The following is a 21754-nucleotide window of genomic DNA, read 5'->3' as shown; positions in this document are numbered from 1 at the left end:
AGTGGCCAGCAATGAGTCAAGACCTGAATCCCATAGAACACTTGTGGAGAGATCTGAAAATGGCAGTTTGGAGAAGGAACCCCTCAAATCTGAGACCTGGAGCAGTAGGCCAAAGACAAATGGTGTAAAATTCCAGCAGAGCATTGTAAGAAACTCATTGATGAATACCGGAAGCGGTTGTTTATTAGGCTGAAGGTACCACTGCCAATTTTTGGAGTTTTGTGTAAAATGATAATCCCCCCCCCCCAATTCTCTCATTTCTTCATTGCAAGCAAAATACATGAAGATATTACTCCCAAAGCATTTGTAATTGCAATCATTTTCTGGGAGAAATTGAGAATTATCTGACAGAATTACAGGGGTGCCAATACTTTTGGCCAGCAATGTACAGTGCTTCACAATCTGCATTAGTCGGATCCCGGCTCTTATGACGGAGATGACATCACAGCCTACTTACACCCTGGAGGTATTGTACTTCCATCTTGAGGGTCTCCAGCAGAAGCTCCATGTCTCTATCTTCGTACTTCTCCAGCTCTTTCTTAAGCCTGGATGAACATAAAGGGGAGCTGAACACTCTTGACGTCCATGAGGAAGGATGGGAAAAGTGTGAAAGGGCAGGATGAACGTGACATTTTAACACATTGACAGCAATGGACATCCCATCCATATTGACTGGGAGGGGCTGGCAGCAATCATTTATACTACCAGTCGAAATGGAAGGGTCAAAGGCAGTTTACACAAAATAATAAAACTCCCCATCTATTGTCATTGCCTCAGTTGCACCTCTGAGCAACCCTCAGTGACTGACTAAAAATGTCACCAACAGAGGAACCTGTTTTCACATGCCTTAATTTACTGGTAGAGTACATGGACTGAGCAATGTGAGATTAAATGTGATTAATTGGGTTATGTATAGCAGTGGTCCCAAACCACTGGGCCGCGTACCGGTCTGAGGTGCATTTGCTACCAGGCCGCAGAGAAATAATTAACGACTGCAATCTGGCCTGTGGCTCTTGACACATCAATATGCCTGTCTACTCTATAGATCCGGAGTCCTCAATTAGCGGACCGCGGTCCACAACTGGACCATGGCACACCTCTCTGCGGAACCAGTTCATATCTTTTTCCATTCTTTAGAAATAAGCATTAGAAAATAGCTTAGTTTGTGCAATTTTCTAATTTCTAATGAAAAAAAACAGTGAAATTGAGCTTTTTGTAAACGCATACATTTCAAACATAACTTTGACTTTAACACAGCTATTTTTTGCTCTAGTTACATCCCAAACATCTGAGTGTTTTCCTTTTACAAAATAAACAAGACAAATAGAGCTTTTGATAGAAAAGTAACAATTTTAGGGTTGTAGCTATCGAATATTTTAGTAATCGACTGAAAATTCTATTAATCGAGTAATCGGATAAAACATTTTTAGGTGAAGAGCAATTATAAATATGCATGAGAAAACAAGACATTTCATCTAATAATGAACCATTTTCAGTCAATTAATGTCTTTATTTTCGATGTACATTGTTGAAAACAGCCAACAATTGCATCTCAGATGTAACCAATTCACTGCTTTCACTCAAAAAACAATCTTATAAAACAAATATATATTTCTTACCTAAAAATGCCATTACGCTTGATAACACACATCACTTAAAAGTTAGGTGAAAAGGTGTTTTTCCACGCGTTTCAATTGAATTTCTATTTGTGTCAAGCTATTTTAAAGTTCTAGTTAATTTTTAAATTACTCTAAACTGTAAGTCCTGATGGGATTTTGAGTTTTTGCAATGTTCAAAATAAATGTATGATACCTGCTGTATTGGAGCACATTAGTGACCAGTGCTACTTGGTGTTTTATCCAGCAATGACTACTGAGCTAAAATTGAGAGTCAGCATTATTAAGTATTTTAGACCCTCATCACTCTACAGCGCTATGTTTTCACAGATTAAATAAAGCCTGGGTGTAAGACACGTTAGCCACGCATCGACAGTGGTCATAATTAATAGAAACCTAGCCCTCCGCAGGGCTAACGTTACGTGAGCGAGTGACAGTAACGTTAATCTTATTTATTAGCACTTACAAGTCTACTGCTTTAAAATGGCGGCTGTTTACTAACGCCGCTGACTCTGTCATTTCGCATCTAGTTCAACATACGTGATTTCTAAGAGATGCATCAGACGCTACCTGCTACCACTGTAGCATCATGCGGGCTAGTTTTTAGCAACGTCTGCGTCGTTTTTTCTTTTTATTGCTTCTTCCTCTACGCACGTGACATCAGCGCGTTGTCCTGCATTAAAAGTAGTGTGGGCAAAACGTGATGCTTAGAGCTGTCAAAATTAAACGATTACTCGAGGTGAATAAAATTACTCGGATCAGTTTTTAAACTCGAGTTACTCGAGTATTCGTTTCAGCTCTAAACAATTTATTTACACATAACAGAGATGACGCTGTTGTGGCCGCGACGGACGGGGTAAACTTTTCCCTCATCGCCGCCTGTCTCAAAGATTTTTTTTTTTGAGTCTCTGCGGGGTCTGCTCGGCAAGCAGGATTTTTTTAGTCTTTCCAGCACGGACTCAACGGCGTCGTCCGCTGCAATGGTGGTCCCAGTCGTTCTGCTTGGTCGTCCAGCGCCTGGCATCCCGGTTGTTCTGCTTGGTCGTCCGCCGCCTGGCATCCTGGACGTCCATTCAGTCGTCTTCCACCTGCGCCCCGGCCATGCAGCCCGCCGTTCATTCCGTTGTATCGGGTTGGGGTCTTACCAAATGCGCTACTGCCCTCTAGCGACCAGTTTTATTGCTTTAAAATGGATTTTCAGCTTTGTGCTTTGGAGCTAATTTGAATCAGAACCTAGAGATGTGAGATTATTTTGGAAAACGTAAAAGACGTATAAATACGTGTTTGGGACACTGAAACAATTAAAAATAGAACGAATTAAAACGTTTTTGGGAGTAAAGGCCAAAATGAGCCCAAATTTCAGACTTGTATAAGGATTAATCCAAGCAAAACAACCGTTGCTAGGTGTACTGCCCGCAGCACACAACCAACAGCAGCTCATGTTACTGTTTACATTGACTGACTCTAGGCTGCTTAAGGTGTGTAAACATCCCAGTAATAGCAGCCAACCACTAGAGGGCGACATACACAAATCTCTAGTCAGATTAGTTGAATTTTGTTGTTACTTTAACAGACTGTTTGGCAATACTGCTGCGCGTTGCCAACTACTGGACGGAAGTTGAAGTGCATTAATTATTTACACCAAAACGTGTAATTTTTCCTATTTTTTAAAACCCCTGAAATATATATATATATATTAGGGCTGTCAAAATTATCGCGTTAACGAGCGGTAATTTTTTAAATTAATCACATTAAAATATTTGACGAAATTAACGCACATGTCCCGCTCAGACATATTAAAATGACAGTAGAGTGAAATGCCCACTTGTTAATTGTGTTTTATGGAGTTTTGCCGCCCTCTGCTGGCGCTTGGGTGCAACTGATTTTATAGGCTTCAGCACCCATGAGCATTGTCTATGTAATTATTGACATCAACAATGGCGGGCTACTAGTTTATTTTTTGATTGAAAACAAATTTTATTAAAACAAAAACATTAAAAGGGGTTTTAATATAAAAATTCTATAACTTGTACTAACATTTATCTTTTAAGAACTACAGGTCTTTCTATCCATGGATCGCTTAAACAGAATGTTAATAATGTTAATGCCATCTTGTTGATTTATTGTTATAATAAACAAATACAGTCCTTATGTACCGCATGTTGAATGAATATATCCATCTTGTGTCTTATCTTTCCATTCCAACAATTTATTTTACGTAATTTATATATAATTTACCAAAAATATGGCATATTTTATAGACGGTTTGAATTGCGATTAATTACGATTAATTAATTTCTAAGCTGTAATTAACTCGATTAAAAATTTTAATCGTTTGACAGCCCTAATTTATACATATATACAGTAAATTTTAAGATGTATAAATAAAAATGTTATTATAAGGCTCAACAAAGAGGATTTGGACCATTTTTAAGTCAACAATGTTTCTTATTGAATAACTGACTGGTTAACATTGATTGCGATAAGCATCCAAGCCCAATAAACTCTGTTCATTTGCCGCTAGCCCTGCAAGTTCAAATGAATTGGAACGTCTACCTGTGACAAACTCATCACAATATTTGGAAGAATGAAAAGAACCACATGACTTGACGTCTATCACCATCAGTGGCACCGAAAGAATTGAAATAAAATCAAGATGATTGTATTCTATTTTGTCCGCGTAATTTCACGCGCCAGCAAATGTTCGAAGGCTATATGGCACGTTACACCTCTATCTTTTCAATTGAAAAGTCCTGAAACACTTGGACAACGGAGACAAAATGCCATTTTTGCAAAGGGCAGCCCTTGTGTTTGTTTTCAGGGGCTAAAAAATAACAGGGTTGTGTTCCGGGAAATAAGAATGAAACACTTAAGATGGCAATTTTCCATTGTTTATCTAACATTCGTGTACATTAGTTGTGTCTCGTGTTGCCCCTAAATCCTGTTTATGCTTTTGTGTGGGGAAAACAAAGTGCACGCGGAAGACTTTTTGAAACGACTTCTGCACTCATTCATATTGACACGCATTCAATTTCCACCAGTCGATACGCGGGGGTAAAATATGCCTCTTAAAGAGACAGCGTGGCCGGGCCGGAGCCGGGATTGATGGCTGGTGATCATAAGAATGAGCCCAGGCACATCCTCAGTACTTCCTGAGGGCCAATAAGGCCGTGGGGGAGCTAATGAAGCGCCCGCATTTAATGAGGCTGATGGATGAACGGGCCACGCTAAGCACACGCATGATTTAGGGTCAGCTCGGGGGTGGCCGGGGGGCTCGACGAAAGCCGATGGCCTGACAAAGACACAATGCAAATAGCCTCGTTTGGTGTTTGCACGGCAACGAGGACATTTTGATATTGTTATGAACAAAAGAGCAATTATTTACCGATACAGTAAATACATTTCATTAGAGCTGCAGCTATCGATTATTTTGGTTGTAGATTAATCTTTCAACTAGTTAGCTCAAATAATCGAGTAATCCGTTTAGGAACATTTAATACAGGCGTCCCCAAACTTTTTCCTGTGAGGGCCACATAACTGGTGAGGGGCCGGGGTCAGTTTGTAACAAAAAAAGTGTGACGATGGCAGGAGTGCCTAAATGTAAAAATTTATTGTTTTTCCGAAAGCCACTATCAAATAACCCTTTCTGGATTCTTCACAGAACAAAAGTAAATTAAAAAAAAATAATTATTATAATTAGAGATGATGCCGATCGATCGGGTCCCATCATGTCATTTTCAAAGTATCGGAATCGGCAAAAAAATATCGGACATGCATTTTTTTAAATATATTTTTAAAATAAATCGTTTTCTAATTGTATTTAACTCTTATTCCAAAAACACCACTTTTTATTAGAGATGTCGATCGATCAAGATGCCAATCGATCGGGTCCGATCACGTCATTTTCAAAGTATTGGAATCGGCAAAAAAATATCGGACATGCCTTTTTTGAATACATATATATATATATATATATATATATATATATATATATACATATATATTTTTTTTTATTAAATCGTTTTCTAATTATGTTTAACGTTACAGACATAATATGTTACACTCATCCAGAGTCTTTAGGCTTGAGGTAGGGCTATCAAATTTATCCCGTTAACGGCGGTAATTAATTTTTTAAAAAATTTATCACGTTAAAATATTTAACGCGATTAATGCATGTGCTGCACGGCCCACTCACGCATTGCCGCGTTCAATCTGTGATGGTGCCGTTTTACCTATATATTTTAAGAGTTAAAAGGCAGCGTAATATGAGTAGAGTGAATTTTGGCAGCCTTTGGAGCCTTTTTTTAATTGGCTAAAGCCTTACATTCTCTCTCCCTACGATTGGAAATATCGTGGGAAGCAATGTGGGGAAGAAAGATAGTAATAGATCTTTTTCTTAACACCCTATGTTATTTCCCAACGCAGAGAAGATAAATCAATTGGTACCACTACGCACTGTCATGGGTGCATTTCCCATCATGCATTTGGGCAGAACAGATGGCTACAGTATCATTTACTGAAAGCTCAACAAATACACTAGATGGCAATATTTAGTCACAATATACAAAGTCACATTCATCCTTTAAGAATTACAAGCTTTTCTATCCGTGGATCCCTCTCACAGAAAGAATGTTAATAATGTAAATGCCATCTTGAGGATTTATTGTCATAATAAACAAATACAGTACTTATGTACTGTATGTTCAATGTATATATTCGTCCGAGTTTTATTCATTTTTTTCTTAATGCATTGCCAAAATGTATATGATCGGGAAAAATTATCGGGAATGATTGGAAATGAATTTGGAACCAAAAAAAAAAAAAAAAAACAATGAGTTCAAATGCTGATAGAATTAACTAGTGTAGCATCACGATTGAAAAGGTGGTCTCTTAAACTGATGGTTTACAACTTTTATTCCATCCTTGATGTAATCACACCGTAAGAGCTACGGTGCGCACAAATAAAACAACACAATTCGAAATTAACAAAAACTTTTCACCTTTTTCCTTTTAAACCTTATTTATATATCAATGAATTGCCTTTACCTTAATGTATTACCTTATCATTGACAATCTCTCCCTTGAGGGCAATCACTGTATATACTGTATATATTCATGACCTTTTAACCTTATATAATTTTCTATACCATAAAATAAACCATAACATGAAATAAACCTTTAAGTTAGCATTAAGGACAATACTAATAGCACTTATAGGCCCATTGTAAATGAAACATTATTATTCAGTAAGGCGACAGCACCCTCTGATGTACAAAAGATGAAAAAAAAAAAAACAACTGGGTGACGGCATTTGAGGTGTTTATTCACGGCCGACGTGCAGCCAAGCTTGGCATTGAAGAGACAGGACAGAAGAGTGTACCCTCCATTGTTTCTTTGAAATATGTCAATGTTTTGGACACTCTGGTGCGGTTTTTTTGGCTTTGTGCCGCTTTCCCCGCTTGCATACAGAGCATCCGACATTCTGAACTTTCCACGCTTATATTTTTTTCAACCCTTCATTAACCGTCGACGGGATGTTGTGCTCGTCGACGGATTTACGTCATCGATGACGTCGACTATGTCGACTAGTCGGGACAGCTCTAAAAAGACGTATAAATACGTTTTTAGGACACAAATAATTAAAAATAGAACATATTTATATGTTTTTTAGAGAAAATGAGTTTTAAAAAAAAAAATCAATGAAAACACCTGAGCCTAGCCTCAAAGGGCATAAAAAAAAAAAAAAAAACAATTGGCTAACTTGCATAGCAAAAGTCCGATTTTGGTAGCAACTTGTTGGTTCCTTTTTTTTTTCTTTTTTTTTAACATTGACACCTTTTTAAAACGATATCTCAGTTCTTGGCATGAGAGTATCGATAACCTTTTGGGATGCAAAGTATCACAATACATCACCATTTCGATATTTTGTCACACCCCTAATATCTAAGGTACAGCAGTTATGGTAGATACGATACAGTGGTTGCAATCTCTTAGGAATATCGATGCATGCCGTACAAATAATATTAAAAAAATATACAACTAGCAAAGTGCAACCTTAAACAAAAAGCAGCAATAACTCCAATCTAGAAAACACAAACATGAGGATAAGATGGTGAATCTTGGGAATGACAAGTAATAGTCATTAGTGCTGCAACGATTAATCGATAATCTGGTAATTGATTAGAAATAAAGATTTGAATTTATTTAAACGAAAACTCGAAGCAGGAAAATTTAAGTGGCGTTGTAATGGTTTACTTTGAAAGTGTTTGCATTTAGTTTTCTTGATTTAGGTGGATCCACTGCCCTATTGTCTGCCTCATTTTACATGGGTGAATCCAGCTGCTCCCTGTTAAGACCAACATTGGCTTTTGTTTGAGCTACAGTTTTTTTCTTTTTTTTTTAATGCATTCGTAATTTAGTTTATAGGTATAGTTAGCTGTTTTTTGTGGGGATATGTGTCCAAACCATTTGTTAAGAGCATTGTAAAAAAAAGTTAGCATTTTATAGCATTTAAGCTAGCGGACTTTTGCTATGTAAATTAGCCAATTGTTCTTTTGTTGTACAAAGATCTTCATTTATTTACTTTTTTATTACTGTTTGAGGCTGAGATCAGATATTTTAAATTTTACTGTTCCTTATCCGATCACTTGATTATTCGAACGAACTAATTCATCGATTAATCGACTACTAAAATAATCGATAGCTGCAGCCCTAGTAGTCGTAAGTCATTGGCCGGCATTAACGGCGCTAGACGTCCAGTTCGTTTTGACTGGAACAAATCTTCATTCGCCCCTCCCAATCAAAATGGATTGGACGTCTGGTGCCGTCAATGGCACAGAAACATGATTAATTAGTGTCAGCCAAATGGATTGGATATCTATCACTGTCAGTGGTGATCGATGGTTTTATATATGTACAGTATAAGTAATAGTGCCTGGAAATCTGGTAATATTATAAAGCCTCATATAAACAATACAAAGAACAATAAATGTACGTAACACTGATTTTACAGTACATAATGTGATGTTATTGCACTGTATTTTTTCCACAGGTAGGATTGGTGTACATTTGTACTGTAAAATAAAAGCAGCGGTATTAGCAATAAGAGGCTTCCTTTGTTCCCGTAAGTTTATTGATTTTCTGTCCTTATTGAAATAAAGGTGCATCAACCTGCTGGAGCATCCAGAGGCAGCGGCGGTCATGCTCATTCAGCGCTAACCCAAAGTGACCAGTAACATCATGTTCTGGAAGTTGTTCTCCATTTTTAGCTCATGAAACAGTGCCTGTGATGCTAAAACCTCCCTCCTGGTCGGAGTTGCTGGTAAACAATCATGTTTCAGTGCCATGGCAACAGCACTACTTCCCAAGTGAACCTAATTAAATTAACCTTCCCTGAACTTTCGCAATCTTTTAGATCAGGGGTGTCAAACATACAGCCCGCGTGCCAGAATCGGCCCGGCAGGGGTCCAATAAGCCCCATTCAGTGATGTCACTCAACTGCCGATAAAAAAAAAGTTTTTCTTAAGTTTTAAACATGTTCCTGTCCCACCGTGCCACCTCATAAATGTGAATGACTATTAAGCATTTTTCTACAATGTTATTGTTTGTCTTTATTAAATGCTTCATTGAGTGAGTCCACTCAAATCCACTCACGCTGCTGAGAACAGCCTCTTACTTACACAATGAGTTGCCACAGCACACTACCGCTAGTGTGTAACAAGTTATACTATGATTGACACTAGGGGTGTGACAAAATATCGAAATGGTTATATATCGTGATACTTTGTATCCCAAAAAGTTATCGATAGGGTTGTTCCGATCATGTTTTTTTCCCTCCCGATCCGATCGTTTTAGTTTGAGTATTTGCCGATCCCGATATTTCCCGATCCGATTGCTTTTTTTTGCTCGCGATTCAATTCCAATCGTTCCCGATAATTTTTCCCGATCATATACATTTTGGCAATGCATTAAGGAAAAAATGAATAAAACTCAGACGAATATATACATTCAACATACAGTACATAAGTACTGTATTTGTTTATTATGACAATAAATCCTCAAGATGGCATTTACATTATTAACATTCTTTCTGTGAGAGGGATCCACGGATAGAAAGACTTGTGACTTTGTATATTGTGACTAAATATTGCCATCTAGTGTATTTGTTGAGCTTTCAGTAAATGATACTGTAGCCCTGTCCAAATGCATGATGGGAAGTGGAACCATGACTGTGCGTAGCTCTACCAATTGATATATCTTCTCTGCGTTGGGAAATAACATAAGGTTTTAAGAAAAAGATCAATTGCTACCTTGCTTCCCCACATTGCTTCCCATGATATTTCTAATCGTGGGAGGAGGGATTGTAAGGCTTTAGCCAATTAAAAAAAGGCTCAAAGGCTGCCATAATTCACTCTACTCATTTAACGCTGCCTTTTATCTCTCTATATAGGTAAAACGGCGTGATTACAGATTGAGCGCGACAATGCGTGAGTTGATCGCGCAGCGCATGCATTAATTGCGTTAAATATTTTAACGTGATACATTTTTTTAAAAAATTACCGCCGTTATCGGGATAAATTTGATAACTCTACCTTAAGCCTAAAATTAAGACTCTGGATGAGTGTAACATATTATGTCTGTAACGTTAAATACAATTAGAAAACGCTTTAATAAAAAACAAAAATATATATATATATATATTAAAAAAAGGATGGCCGATATTTTTTTGCCGATTCCGATACTTTGAAAATGACATGATCGGACCTGATCGATCAGCATCCCGATCGATCGGGACATCTCTAGTTATCGATATGCTCCTGCCAAGACTCGAGATATCGTTTTGAAAAGGTGTCAATGTCTAAAAAAAATAAATCAAAATGAACCAACAAGTTGCTACCAAAATCTTCCACCATAATAGTGTCTCAGTTAACTCTCAGGGTTCATTGACGGTGCTCGACGCCCAATCCATTTAGACTGGTAACATTCGTTCATTCGAAACCAGAGCATTCACAGTCATTCTGTCCGATTTTCAGGGCATTTAAAGGTCACTTGCTGTTCATTTTAGGGCATTTCCAGGTCATTTTTTGTTGAGTTTGAGTCACTGCCTATTCATTTGGGTGATTCCCAGGTCATTTCCTGTTCTGTAACTCAAAATAAACAGGAAGAGACCCATAAAATACCCCAAAATCAACAGGAAGTAACTGAAAATGAACAGGTAAATGACCCAAAATTACCTCATTGCCCGGCATTGGCCACCACTACCGGCCATAGACATTCAATCCGTTTGAAGTGGGAGGGTGGCAGCGAATGAACGAATGTTATTTTCCACCATGATTCCCAAGTTCAAATGGATTGGACATTTACTAATGATAAACTCATTCCAATTCACAGCAGAAGCTTGTTTTTCTGTTTATTAGTTGTTTGTAGAATATTCTCGAATGATTTCCTGACCAATGTATCGATAATCGTTGTATCGTCAGATCATCGTTATCGTGAGCTTTGTATCGCAAATCGTATCGTGAGGTACCAGGAGGTTCCCACTCCTAATAGAGCTGAAACGAATACTCGAGCAACTCGAGTTTAAAAACTGATCCAAGTAATTTTATTCACCTCGAGTAATCGTTTATTTTGACAGCTCTTAGCATCACGTTTTGCTCCGACTACTTTTAATGCAGGACAATGCGCTGATGACACGTGCGTAAAGGAAGAAGATGACAGTCAGCGGCGTTAGTAAACAGCCGCCATCTTAATGCAGTAGAGCACTAAGCGCTAATAAATAAGATTAACGTTACTGTCACTAGCTCACGTAAGGTTAGCCCTGCGGAGGGCAAGGTTTCTATTAATTATGACCACTGTCGATGCGTGGCTAACGTGTCTTACATACAGGCTTTAACATAACATAGCGTTGTAGAGTGATGAGGATGTAAAATAAATACTTAATATCAATTTTAGCTCAGTAGTCATTGCTGGATAAAACACCAAATAGCACTGGTCCCTAATGTGCTCCAATACAGCCTGCATCATACATTTATTTTGAACACTGCAAAAACTCAAAATCCTATCAGGACTTACAGTTTAGACCAACTTAAAACTAGAACTTAAAAATAGCTTGACACAAATAGAAATTCAATTCAAACACGTGGGAAAAACACCTTTTCGCCTAACTTTTCAGTGATGTGTGTTATCAAGCGTAATGGCATTTTTATGTATATATATATTTTTTTTTTAATAAGATCTAAAAGTTTTTTGAGTGAAAGCAGTGAATTAGTCTTTTTTTTAATTCTAGTTACCCCTGAGATGCAATTGTTGGCTGTTTTCAACAATGTACATCAAAAATAAAGACATTGATTGACTGAAAATGGTTCAATATTAGATGAAATGTCTTGTTTTCTCATGTATATTCATAATTGCGCTTCACCTAAAAATATATATGTATTTTTTTTCCGATTACTCGATTAATCGATAGTTTTCAGTCGATTACTCGATTAATAAAATATTCGATAGCTGCAGCCCTATAATAGACACATCTGTGCCTTTAATCGTAGCGCTACAGAGCCTTCACTCCAGATCAAAGCTACAAACCTGTCAATCATCGTCAACCTTAAGTAGCAAACTCTAGCTGCCTGCTGACCAAGAAAAGCAGCAGACGGGAGTGTGAGAGGCTGTACCAGCAAGAATCAGAAAAACAAATATATGGTTTTAATTAAAAACCCGATCCTTTTCACCCGATTCTGATTGTAGCTGCAGGCATTTGCATTCATGTTGAATACTTCATCCATTTGACATGTTAACCGGAAGTGCGCGCTACGTCGCTAACCGCAAGCTTTACACTTTTGTGGAGAGAGCAGTTGCGGTCGGGTTTCTCACGCATGTGATGTGCACTGTACATTCTATTTTTCTCGTCGTTGACGATGGTGTGAATGAGCAAGTTTCATGCAAATTTCACGCATTACCTTTGACTGAGAGGAGTGCGTTTGTGAAGAATGCAATTGGTTGAATACAGGCTAAAGTGATTAGTGCAACTTTGCATTGTACGGCAATTCTGTCAGATAATGTTCAATTTCTCCCAGAAAACGATTGCAATTACAAATGCTTTGGTAGTAATATCTTCCTTTATTTTGCTTGCGATGAAAAAACACAAAAGTGAATGGAGAAAAAAAATAATAAATCATTATATTTTTACACAAAACTCCAAAAATGGACCGGACAAAAAGTATTGGCACCCTTTGAAAAATCATGTGACGCTTCTCGAATGTGTAAAAACAGTACCTGTTACCTAACTGTCGCACATAACAGGTAGTGGCAATAACTAAATCCCACTTGCAGCCAGTTAAAATGGATTAAAGTTGACTCAACCTTTGTCCTGTATTCTTGTGTGTACCACATTGAGCATTAAGAAAAGAAAGATGCCCAAAGAACTGTTTGAGGACTTGCAAAGCAAAATTGTGAGGACGCATGGGCAATCTCAAGGCTACAAGTCCATCTCCAAAGACCTTAATGTTCCTGTGTCTCCCGTGCACAGTGTAATCAATAAGTGTAAAGCCCATGGCACTGTGTCTTACCTCCCTAGATGTAGACGGACAAGAAAAATTGACGACAAATTTCAACGAAAGATTGTGCGGATGGTGAATAAAAAACCTCGACTGACATCCAAACAAGCTCAAGCTGTCCAGCAGTCTGAGGGTACAACAGTGTCAACCCATACTATCCATTGGTATCTGAATGAAAAGGGACTCTATGGTAGGATACCCAGGAAGACTCCACTTCTGACCCAGAGACATAAAAAGACAGGCTGGAGTTTGCCAAAACTTACCTGAGAAAGCCAAAAACATTTTGGAAGAATGTTCTCTGGTCAGATGAGACACAAGTAGAGCTTTTTGGGAAAAGGCATCAACATAGCGTTTACAGGAAAAAAAAAAAAAAAACGAGGCCTTCAAAGAAAAGGACACGGTCCCCACAGTCAAACATGAAGGAGGTTCCCTGATGCTTTGGGGTTGCTTTGCTATCTCTGGCACTGGACTGTTTGACCGTGTGCATGGCATTATAAGTCTGACGACGACCAACATATTTTGAAGCATAATCTAGGGCTCAGTGTGAGAAAGCTGGGTCTCCCTCAGAGGTCATGGGTCTTCCAGCAGGACAATGACCCAAAAAAAACTCTTCAAAAAGCACTAGAAAATGGTTTGAGAAACCACTGGATACTTCTAAAGTGGCCAGAAATGAGTCCAGATCCCATAGAACACCTGTGGAGAGATCTGAAAATGGCAGTGTGGAGATGGCACCCTTCAAATTTCAGAGACCTGGAGCAGTTGGCCAAAACAGAATGGTCTAAAACTCCAGCAGAGCATTCTAAGAAACTCAGTGGATGGATACAGGAAGTGGTTCTTCGTAGTTATTTTGTCAAAAGGTTGTGCTACCAAGTATTAGGCTGAGGGTGCAAATACTTTTGTCCGACCCATTTTTGGATTTTTGTGTAAAATGATCATGATTTAATGTTTTTTTTCCATTCTCGTTAGCATTTTTTCCATTGCAAGCAAAATAAAGGAAATTACTACTACCAAAGCATTTTTAATTGCAATCATTTTCTGGGAAAAATTTAGCATTATCTGACAGAATTGCATGGGTGCCAGTACTTTTGGCCAGCACTTTATTTTGCCAGTAGCGTTTTTGCTGCTATGCTAAAGTTGTACATATTTAATATATGTTTTAAGTTTGAACCTAGTTCTATGGTGTTCTGGCGTGCTGAAGAGCAATAAACATCTGTGAATTGAACTGAAGCCTCCTTTGCAGTTAATGAGCGGTATACCGATCCTCTGAAAAATGGCGCGATCGGCCCGATTTCCGATCACGTGATCAGATCGGGATATCCCTATTACAAAGTGACCAAAAGTTGGCTGTAAATGCTCATATTCTAGCCTTACTGACGGTGCTAGGCGTCCAATTCATTTTGACTAGAAGGCCAATCATTGGCCTATCATAAACTGGTCTGGCCCACAAGAGATTGACTTGCCATGAATGTCACCTGCAAGCCAGTGTGAGTTGAACACCCGTTTTAGATGTCTTTCACCACCAAAGGCAGACAATTAGAGAGTTAGCAAGTGTAGCTAGCATATTTTCAAACTAAACCAGAGATTCCTGGCAAAGAAAGCAAGAAGTAATAAACTTCAGCCGAGGCATATTTCAAACAGAATGGGCTGTGATCTTGAATTCCTTGTAAAAAAAAAAAAAAAAAAAAAAGGTCCTCTCTCTCCTCTCGGGGTGTTTGTTTCCTAAAAAAAACGCCGGTCAGACATCTCGCCAGCAGTCTCCATCGCTCTTCCGATGTTAAATACACTTAAAAGCCGAGGCAGCAAATCCATCCTTGGAAGACAAACTCAAGTTAGCTCGGTTCCTGCTGGCATCCTGCTGGCCCAATGTCCTTTTGGAGCAATGTTAAAAAGCCCATTTGGTGTAATTAACTTGTCAGAGCGCCGAGGCCCCCGCCGTTAAGGTTGTCGGCTTTTTGACGATGACTGAATAAGGAGGCGGTCAGGTTGAAGCTCTTAGCCCGAATCCCACGAAATACATGACACATTTAAATATAACTAAGCATAAAGTTACCCCTCAAGGAATGAATGAAACTTTTAACCCTTCACTGGATACCTATTCAAAAGTTGTTTTCCCCTATATTTCGGGTTTCAAACTCAATTTACAGTGGGGCAAATAAGTATTTAGTCAACCACTAATTGTGCAAGTTTTCCCACTTGAAAATATGAGAGAGGCCTGTAATTGTTAACATGGGTAAACCTCAACCATGAGAGACGGAATGTGGAAAAAAAAAAAGAAAATCACATTGTTTGATTTTTAAAGAATTTATCTGCAAATCATGGTTGAAAATAAGTACTTGGTCAATACCAAACGTTCATCTTAAAACTTTGTTATGTACCCTTTGTTGGCAATAACGGAGGCCAAACGTTTTCCGTAACTCTTCACAAGCTTTTCACACACTGTTGCTGGTATTTTGACCCATTCCTCCATCCAGATCTCCTCTAGAGCAGTGATGTTTTGGGGCTGTCGTTGGGCAACACGGACTTTCAACTCCCTCCTCATTCCGTGGCCTCAAAATGATAACAAGAATGGTGAGCAACAAATCCCAGAACCACACGGGGGGGGACTTAGTGAATTACCTACAGAGAGCTGGGACCACAGTAACAAAAGCTACTATCAGTAACACAATGTGCCGCCAGGGACTCCAATCCTGCACTGCCAGACGTGTCCCCCTGCTGAAGAAAGTACACGTCCAGGCCCGGCTGCGGTTCGCTAGAGAGTATTTGGATGATCCAGAAGAGGACTGGGAGAATGTGTTATGGTCAGATGAAACCAAAACAGAACTTTTTGGTAGAAACGCAGGTTCTCATGTTTGGAGGAAAAAGAATACTGAATTGCACCATACCCACTGTGAAGCATGGGGGTGGAAACATCATGCTTTGGGGCTGTTTTTCTGCAAAGCGACCAGGACGACTGATCTGTGTAAATATAGAATGAATGGGGCCATGTATCGAGAGATTTTGAGTGAAAATCTCCTTCCATCAGCAAGGGCATTGAAGATGAGACGTGGCTGGGTCTTTCAGCATGACAATGATCCCAAACACACAGCCAGGGTAACAAAGGAGTGGCATTGTAAGAAGCATTTTAAGGTCATGGAGTGGCCAAGCCAGTCTCCCGATCTCAACCCCATAGAAAATCTGTGGAGGGAGTTGAAAGTCCGTGTTGCCCAACGACAGCCCCAAAACATCACTCACTGCTCTAGAGGAGATCTGCATGCAGGAATGGGCCAAAATACCAGCAACAGTGTGTAAAAAGCTTGTGAAGAGTTACAGAAAACGTTTGGCCTCCATTATTGCCAACAAAGGGTACATAAAAAAAGGCTTGAGATGAACTTTTGGTATTGACCAAAAGCTTATTTTCCACCATGATTTGCAAATAAAGTCTTTAAAAATCAAACAATGTGATTTTCTGTTTTTTTTCCACATTCTGTCTCGCATGGTTGAGGTTTACCCATGTTGACAATTACAGGCCTCTCTAATATTTTCACGTGGGAGAACTTGCACAATTAGTGGTTGACTAAATACTTATTTGCCCCACTGTATATTTCCACTGGAAATAATGGACTCCAGGATGTCGCTAATTCACTTTGGTTTACTAGTAATAGACCGTTTAACTCAGTCTGAATGGATTGGACGTCTACTGCTGTCAATGACACTGAAAATGAACCGTTATTTGAACACCCACCTTATGACGTCGCTGTCGGTGAAAGGTTTCTGATGGGCAGCGTGACTTTCGGCCTGCAATGCCGCTGTCGTTTCCTTGGCCTCGTTCAGCTGGCGCTGAACATCTAAACGACGATTCAGGATTCAACATTTTGATTTCCACATCATTTGCTATCGGTATTTCACCTGCGTGGATGCTTTTGAGGGCCTGCAACTCAAGATGGAGACTTTTCTTCTGTGTCAGCAAACCACTCATGTAGAGGTTGTCTTGGATCATTTCCTCCATTTCTGATTTAAAAAGTGAGAAGAAAATGGAGCGGCCGGAGCTGACAGGAACATTTGAGACGTTTCGTAACTGACCTTTGCGCAAGGAGTCCGCCTCTGTGATCAGGTTGAGGACCTCCCTGTGCGTTGGACTGCATGTCCCAGGGCAGAGACTGAATTCACTGTTGAAGCTGGAGATCTCCCGCGAGAACTCTCGCTCCTCGTCTTTAAACGCAGTTTTCATCTCAGCCTGGTGTGTGAGGTCAGACCATGAGGAGATACCGACGCTTTGAACCTATCAGATGATAGGAACCCACCAGCTGTCGTTGAAGGTCAGTCTTATCGCCGAGGAGCTCTTCGGTTCGCTTGGATATCTGCTCCTTACATTTTTTCATTAAGTTCAGCTGAAGTTCTACTGCAGACAGCTGCTGGTCCTTATGAAGAATCCCACATGAGAAGGTAAAAAAGAGATTCAAAAAATGCAACTTTTTTTTGTCAATGGCATTGAAACAGGATCATTGACACGTTTGTTGATTAATGGTGGCAGCAGGTAAATTTCATCTTCCATGAAGTCTCCCATCTTTTAGATTAAGACTAGGACAAGGTTGAGGACTAGACTGGGACTGGTATAGTATAGTCTATACTATTCTAAAGGATGTGAAAGTTTAGAATGGGACTAAAACTAGACTAGGAATAGACTGGGACTATAATAGACTAGACTCAACCAGAATGGACTGGGACTGGTCGAGTCTAGTCTAGTCTTAAGTCTATAGATGGGGTATATTCTACAGAATGGGAAAGTTTAGTCTAGACCTGGACCAGAACCATACCAGACAGGGAATGTCTAATCTAGTATATGCTAAAGGATCAGAAAGTTTAGTCTAGATTGTAACAGACTAGACTAGATTGGATGGGACTGATCTAGTCTATTCTAAAGGATGGGAAAGTTTAGTCTAGACTGGGACTGGAACTAGGGACTATACTAGACCAGACTAGACTGGGACTTGTGTTGTCTAGTCTATTTTAAAGGATGGGAAAGTTTAGACTAGACTTGGACCAGGACAAGACCAGACCAGACCAGCCTGGGACTAGTCTAATCTAGTATATTCTAAAGGATCAGAAAGTTTAGCCTAGACTGGGACTAAGACCAATACTAGGACAGACTAGACTAGATTGGATTGGACTGGTATAGTCTATCCTAAAGGATTGGAAAGTTTAGTCTAGACTGGGACTAAGACTTAGACTAGGACAGACTACACCAGATTGGATGGGACTGATATAGTCCACTCTAAAGGATGGGAACTAGACTGGGACTATACCAGACCAGATTAGACTGGGACTGGTCTAGTCTAGTCTATTCTAAAGGATGGGGAAAGTTTAGTCTAGACCTGGACCAGGACAGACCACACCAGCCTGGGACTAGTCTCATCTGAAATATTCTAAAGGATCTGAAAGTCTAGACTGGGACTAAGACTTAGACTAGGACAGACTACACCAGATTGGATGGGATTGATATAGTCTACTCTAAAGGATGGGAAAGTTTAAACTGGGACTGGAACTAGGAGTAGGACTGGGACTATACTAGACTGGCATTGGTCGAGTCTATTTTAAAGGATGGGAGAGTTTAGTCTAGACCTGGACCAGCACCAGACCAGACCAGCCTGGGACTAGTTTAATCTACTATATTATAAAGGATCAGAAAGTTTAGACTAGACGGGGACTAAGACTAGGACAGACTAGACTAGATCGGATGGAACTGGTCTAGTCTATTCTAAAGGATGGGAAAGTTTAGTCTCGACTCGGACAGGATCTCTGAGTAAGACTGGGATTATGTCTAGACTAGACTGGGACGAGTCTAGTCCAGTCTGTTTTAAAGGATCGGAAAGTTTAGTCTAGACTGGGACTTGGACTAAGACTAGGACAAACTACACTGGGTGGGAATGGTCTAATCCATTCCTGAGGATGGGAAACTTTAGTCTAGACTGGGACTGGGACTAGAAAAGCCTTTATTGTTATTGTACAGAGTACAACGAGATATCTTGCCGTTTGTCACCTTTCATGAAGAGAACGGTGTCTTCTACCAGACCATGTACACATTTCATTATTGACCTATGCCATCCTGTCAGATTCTAAATCAATAAAGCTCTCTACTTGATGAAATCATCTGTGAAAACGCATTGAGTAGCGGAGAAAGTGATGACCGCTAACTTTTGCAGACGAGCCGGTTGAAAGCCGCCGCACAGAAAGAACTAAGTGCCGGTGTCTGATCGTAACTCAAGGTGATGGTGTTTATTCCCCTCACATGGTGTGATTACACTGCCCGCCACAGAAGCAATTCAATAGAACAAGTGTTGTTTTCTTTAAGGGGCTCTTCAAAGTTTTGTCAGGTCAACTTTCCTGGACTATCACAGACGAAAGCCATTTTATCTGCTTATATGGTCAGGCCGGTGGCGAGTAATACATTTTCACACCATGATTGGAGGACCTCCGGTATAGAATAATTAGCAAACATGAGCGCAGTGCCAGAATCCCTGATCCGAGGATGTCTTTGTGCCAGCTTTAAAAAGGAAAAAAAGTTATCTTATCTTTTGAATGTGTAAATATGTCACTTTTCGTTTATTGTATTTTGTTTTGTGAAGCTCCTCTAACCCATTGTCTGCCATTTACAAATGTAATCATGCCAACACAGCTCACATTAGCCATAATCTCGAGATATGGCGATGCAACAATTATCGATACGTAGGTCAGGATATCATTCCAGGATATTCTACAAAACAACTAGTAAACAGAAAAACAAGCTTTTTTCATCCTTATACTGTGAATTGGATTGAGTTTATCACTATTTGTCGTCCAATCCGTCCTGCTTGAAACACATTGGATCTCTATGGCAGTCAGTGGAAGCCAATGCCAGTTAATTTTGGGGCATTTCAAGTCATTTCCTGTTGATTTTCAGTCATTTACTGGTCACTTCCTATTGATTTTGGGGCATTTACGGGTCACTTCCTGTTGTTTTGGGGTTACTGAAAATGACGTGATGCAAGAATTTCTCCAAATAAAGAAGTGGCTTAAAATTAGGGCTGCAGCTATCAAATCTTTTAGTAATTGAGTATTCTACTGAATATTCCATTGATTACTTGAGTAATCGGACTAGTGCTGCAACGATTAATCGATGAACTCAAGTATTCGATGAGAAAAAAATATTCAAATTCAATTTTGCTGCTTCGAGTATTCGTTTAATTAAAGTGGTGTTGTAATGGTTTGTTTTGAAAGTGTTTGCCTTTAGTTTTATTGATTTGGGTTGATACACCGCCCTGTAGTCTGCCTCATTCACATGGCTGAATCCATTTACTCCCTGTTAAGACCAACTTAAGCTGAGTTCTTGTTTGAGCTAATGTTTTTGTTCATGCATTCATAATTTAGTTTAAAGGTATATTTAGCCAGTTTTTGTAGGAATATGTGTCTGAACCATTTGTTTAGAGCATTGTATAAAAAAAAAAATTTTTTTTAAAGTAAGTATTTTTATAGCATTTAAGCTAGCGGACTTTTACAATGTAAGTTAGCCAATTGTTCTTTTGCTGTACCTAGATTCTTATTTATTTATGTTCTATACCATTTAAGGCTCAGCTAAGGTATTTTAATTTATGTTCCTTATCTGATTGTTCGATTATTCGAACTAAGTAGTTCATCGATTACTCGACTACTAAAATAATCGATAGCTGCAGCCCTAAATCGGACATAACATTTCTACATAACATAACATTTTTAGGGAAAGAGCAATTATAAATATACATGAGAAAACAAGACATTTCACTTCATATTGAACCCTTTTTGGACAATCAATGTCTTTATGTATGTACATTGTTGAAAACAGCCAACAATTTCATCTCAGATGTGACTAGAAAAAAACCCACAACAAATTCACTGCTTTCAAAACTTAACAGTTTAAATTATCGTGATTATTAGCTTTTCGATATATTATCACACCCCCAATAGGTGTGTGTGTGTGTGTGTGTGTGTGTGTGTGTGTGTGTGTGTGTGTATATATATATATATATATATATATATATATATATATATATATATATTAGGGCTGTCAAAATTATCACGTTAACGGGCGTTAATTAATTTTTTAAATTAATCACGTTAAAATATTTGACGCAATTAACGCAGATGCCTCTGCTCAGACAGATTTAAATGACGGTACAGTGAAACGCTCACTTGTTAATTGTGTTTCATGGAGTTTTGCCGCCCTCTGCTGGCGCTTGGGTGCGACTGATTTTATAGGCTTCAGCAACCATGAGCATTGTGTCAGTAATTATTGACATCAACAATGGCTGGCTACGAGTTTATTTTTTGATTAAAAAATTTACAAATTGTATTAAAACGAAAACATTAAGAGGGGTTTTAATATAAAATTTCTATAACTTGTACTAACATTTTTCTTTTAAGAACTACAAGTCTTTCGACCCATGGATCGCTTTAACAGAATGTTAATGTTGATGCCATCTTGTTGATTTATTGTTATAATAAACAAATACAGTCCTTATGTACCATATGTTGAATGTATATATCCATCTTGTGTCTTATCTTTCCATTCCAACAAAAATTTACAGAAAAATATGGCAT

General features: G+C 38.9%; 1 protein-coding gene across 3 annotated transcripts in view; it reads right to left on the bottom strand.

The window, feature by feature from the left end:
• ccdc172 (coiled-coil domain containing 172) overlaps positions 1-21754 on the bottom strand; it is a 29917-nt gene that overhangs the window by 1852 nt on the left and 6311 nt on the right. For all 3 annotated transcript variants that reach the window (XM_057847832.1, XM_057847831.1, XM_057847833.1), the window contains exons 4-8: positions 17446-17562; positions 17225-17378; positions 17051-17152; positions 16887-16989; positions 458-545 (exon numbers count right to left, since the gene is read on the bottom strand). In XM_057847832.1, the coding sequence (XP_057703815.1) occupies positions 458-545; positions 16887-16989; positions 17051-17152; positions 17225-17378; positions 17446-17562 (564 nt within the window). The remainder of the gene's footprint in view (positions 1-457; positions 546-16886; positions 16990-17050; positions 17153-17224; positions 17379-17445; positions 17563-21754) is intronic.

The sequence above is a fragment of the Corythoichthys intestinalis genome, chromosome 10 (genome assembly GCF_030265065.1).
Source record: "Corythoichthys intestinalis isolate RoL2023-P3 chromosome 10, ASM3026506v1, whole genome shotgun sequence".
NCBI lineage: Eukaryota > Metazoa > Chordata > Actinopteri > Syngnathiformes > Syngnathidae > Corythoichthys > Corythoichthys intestinalis.
This window is presented reverse-complemented; position numbering and strand designations above follow the sequence as displayed.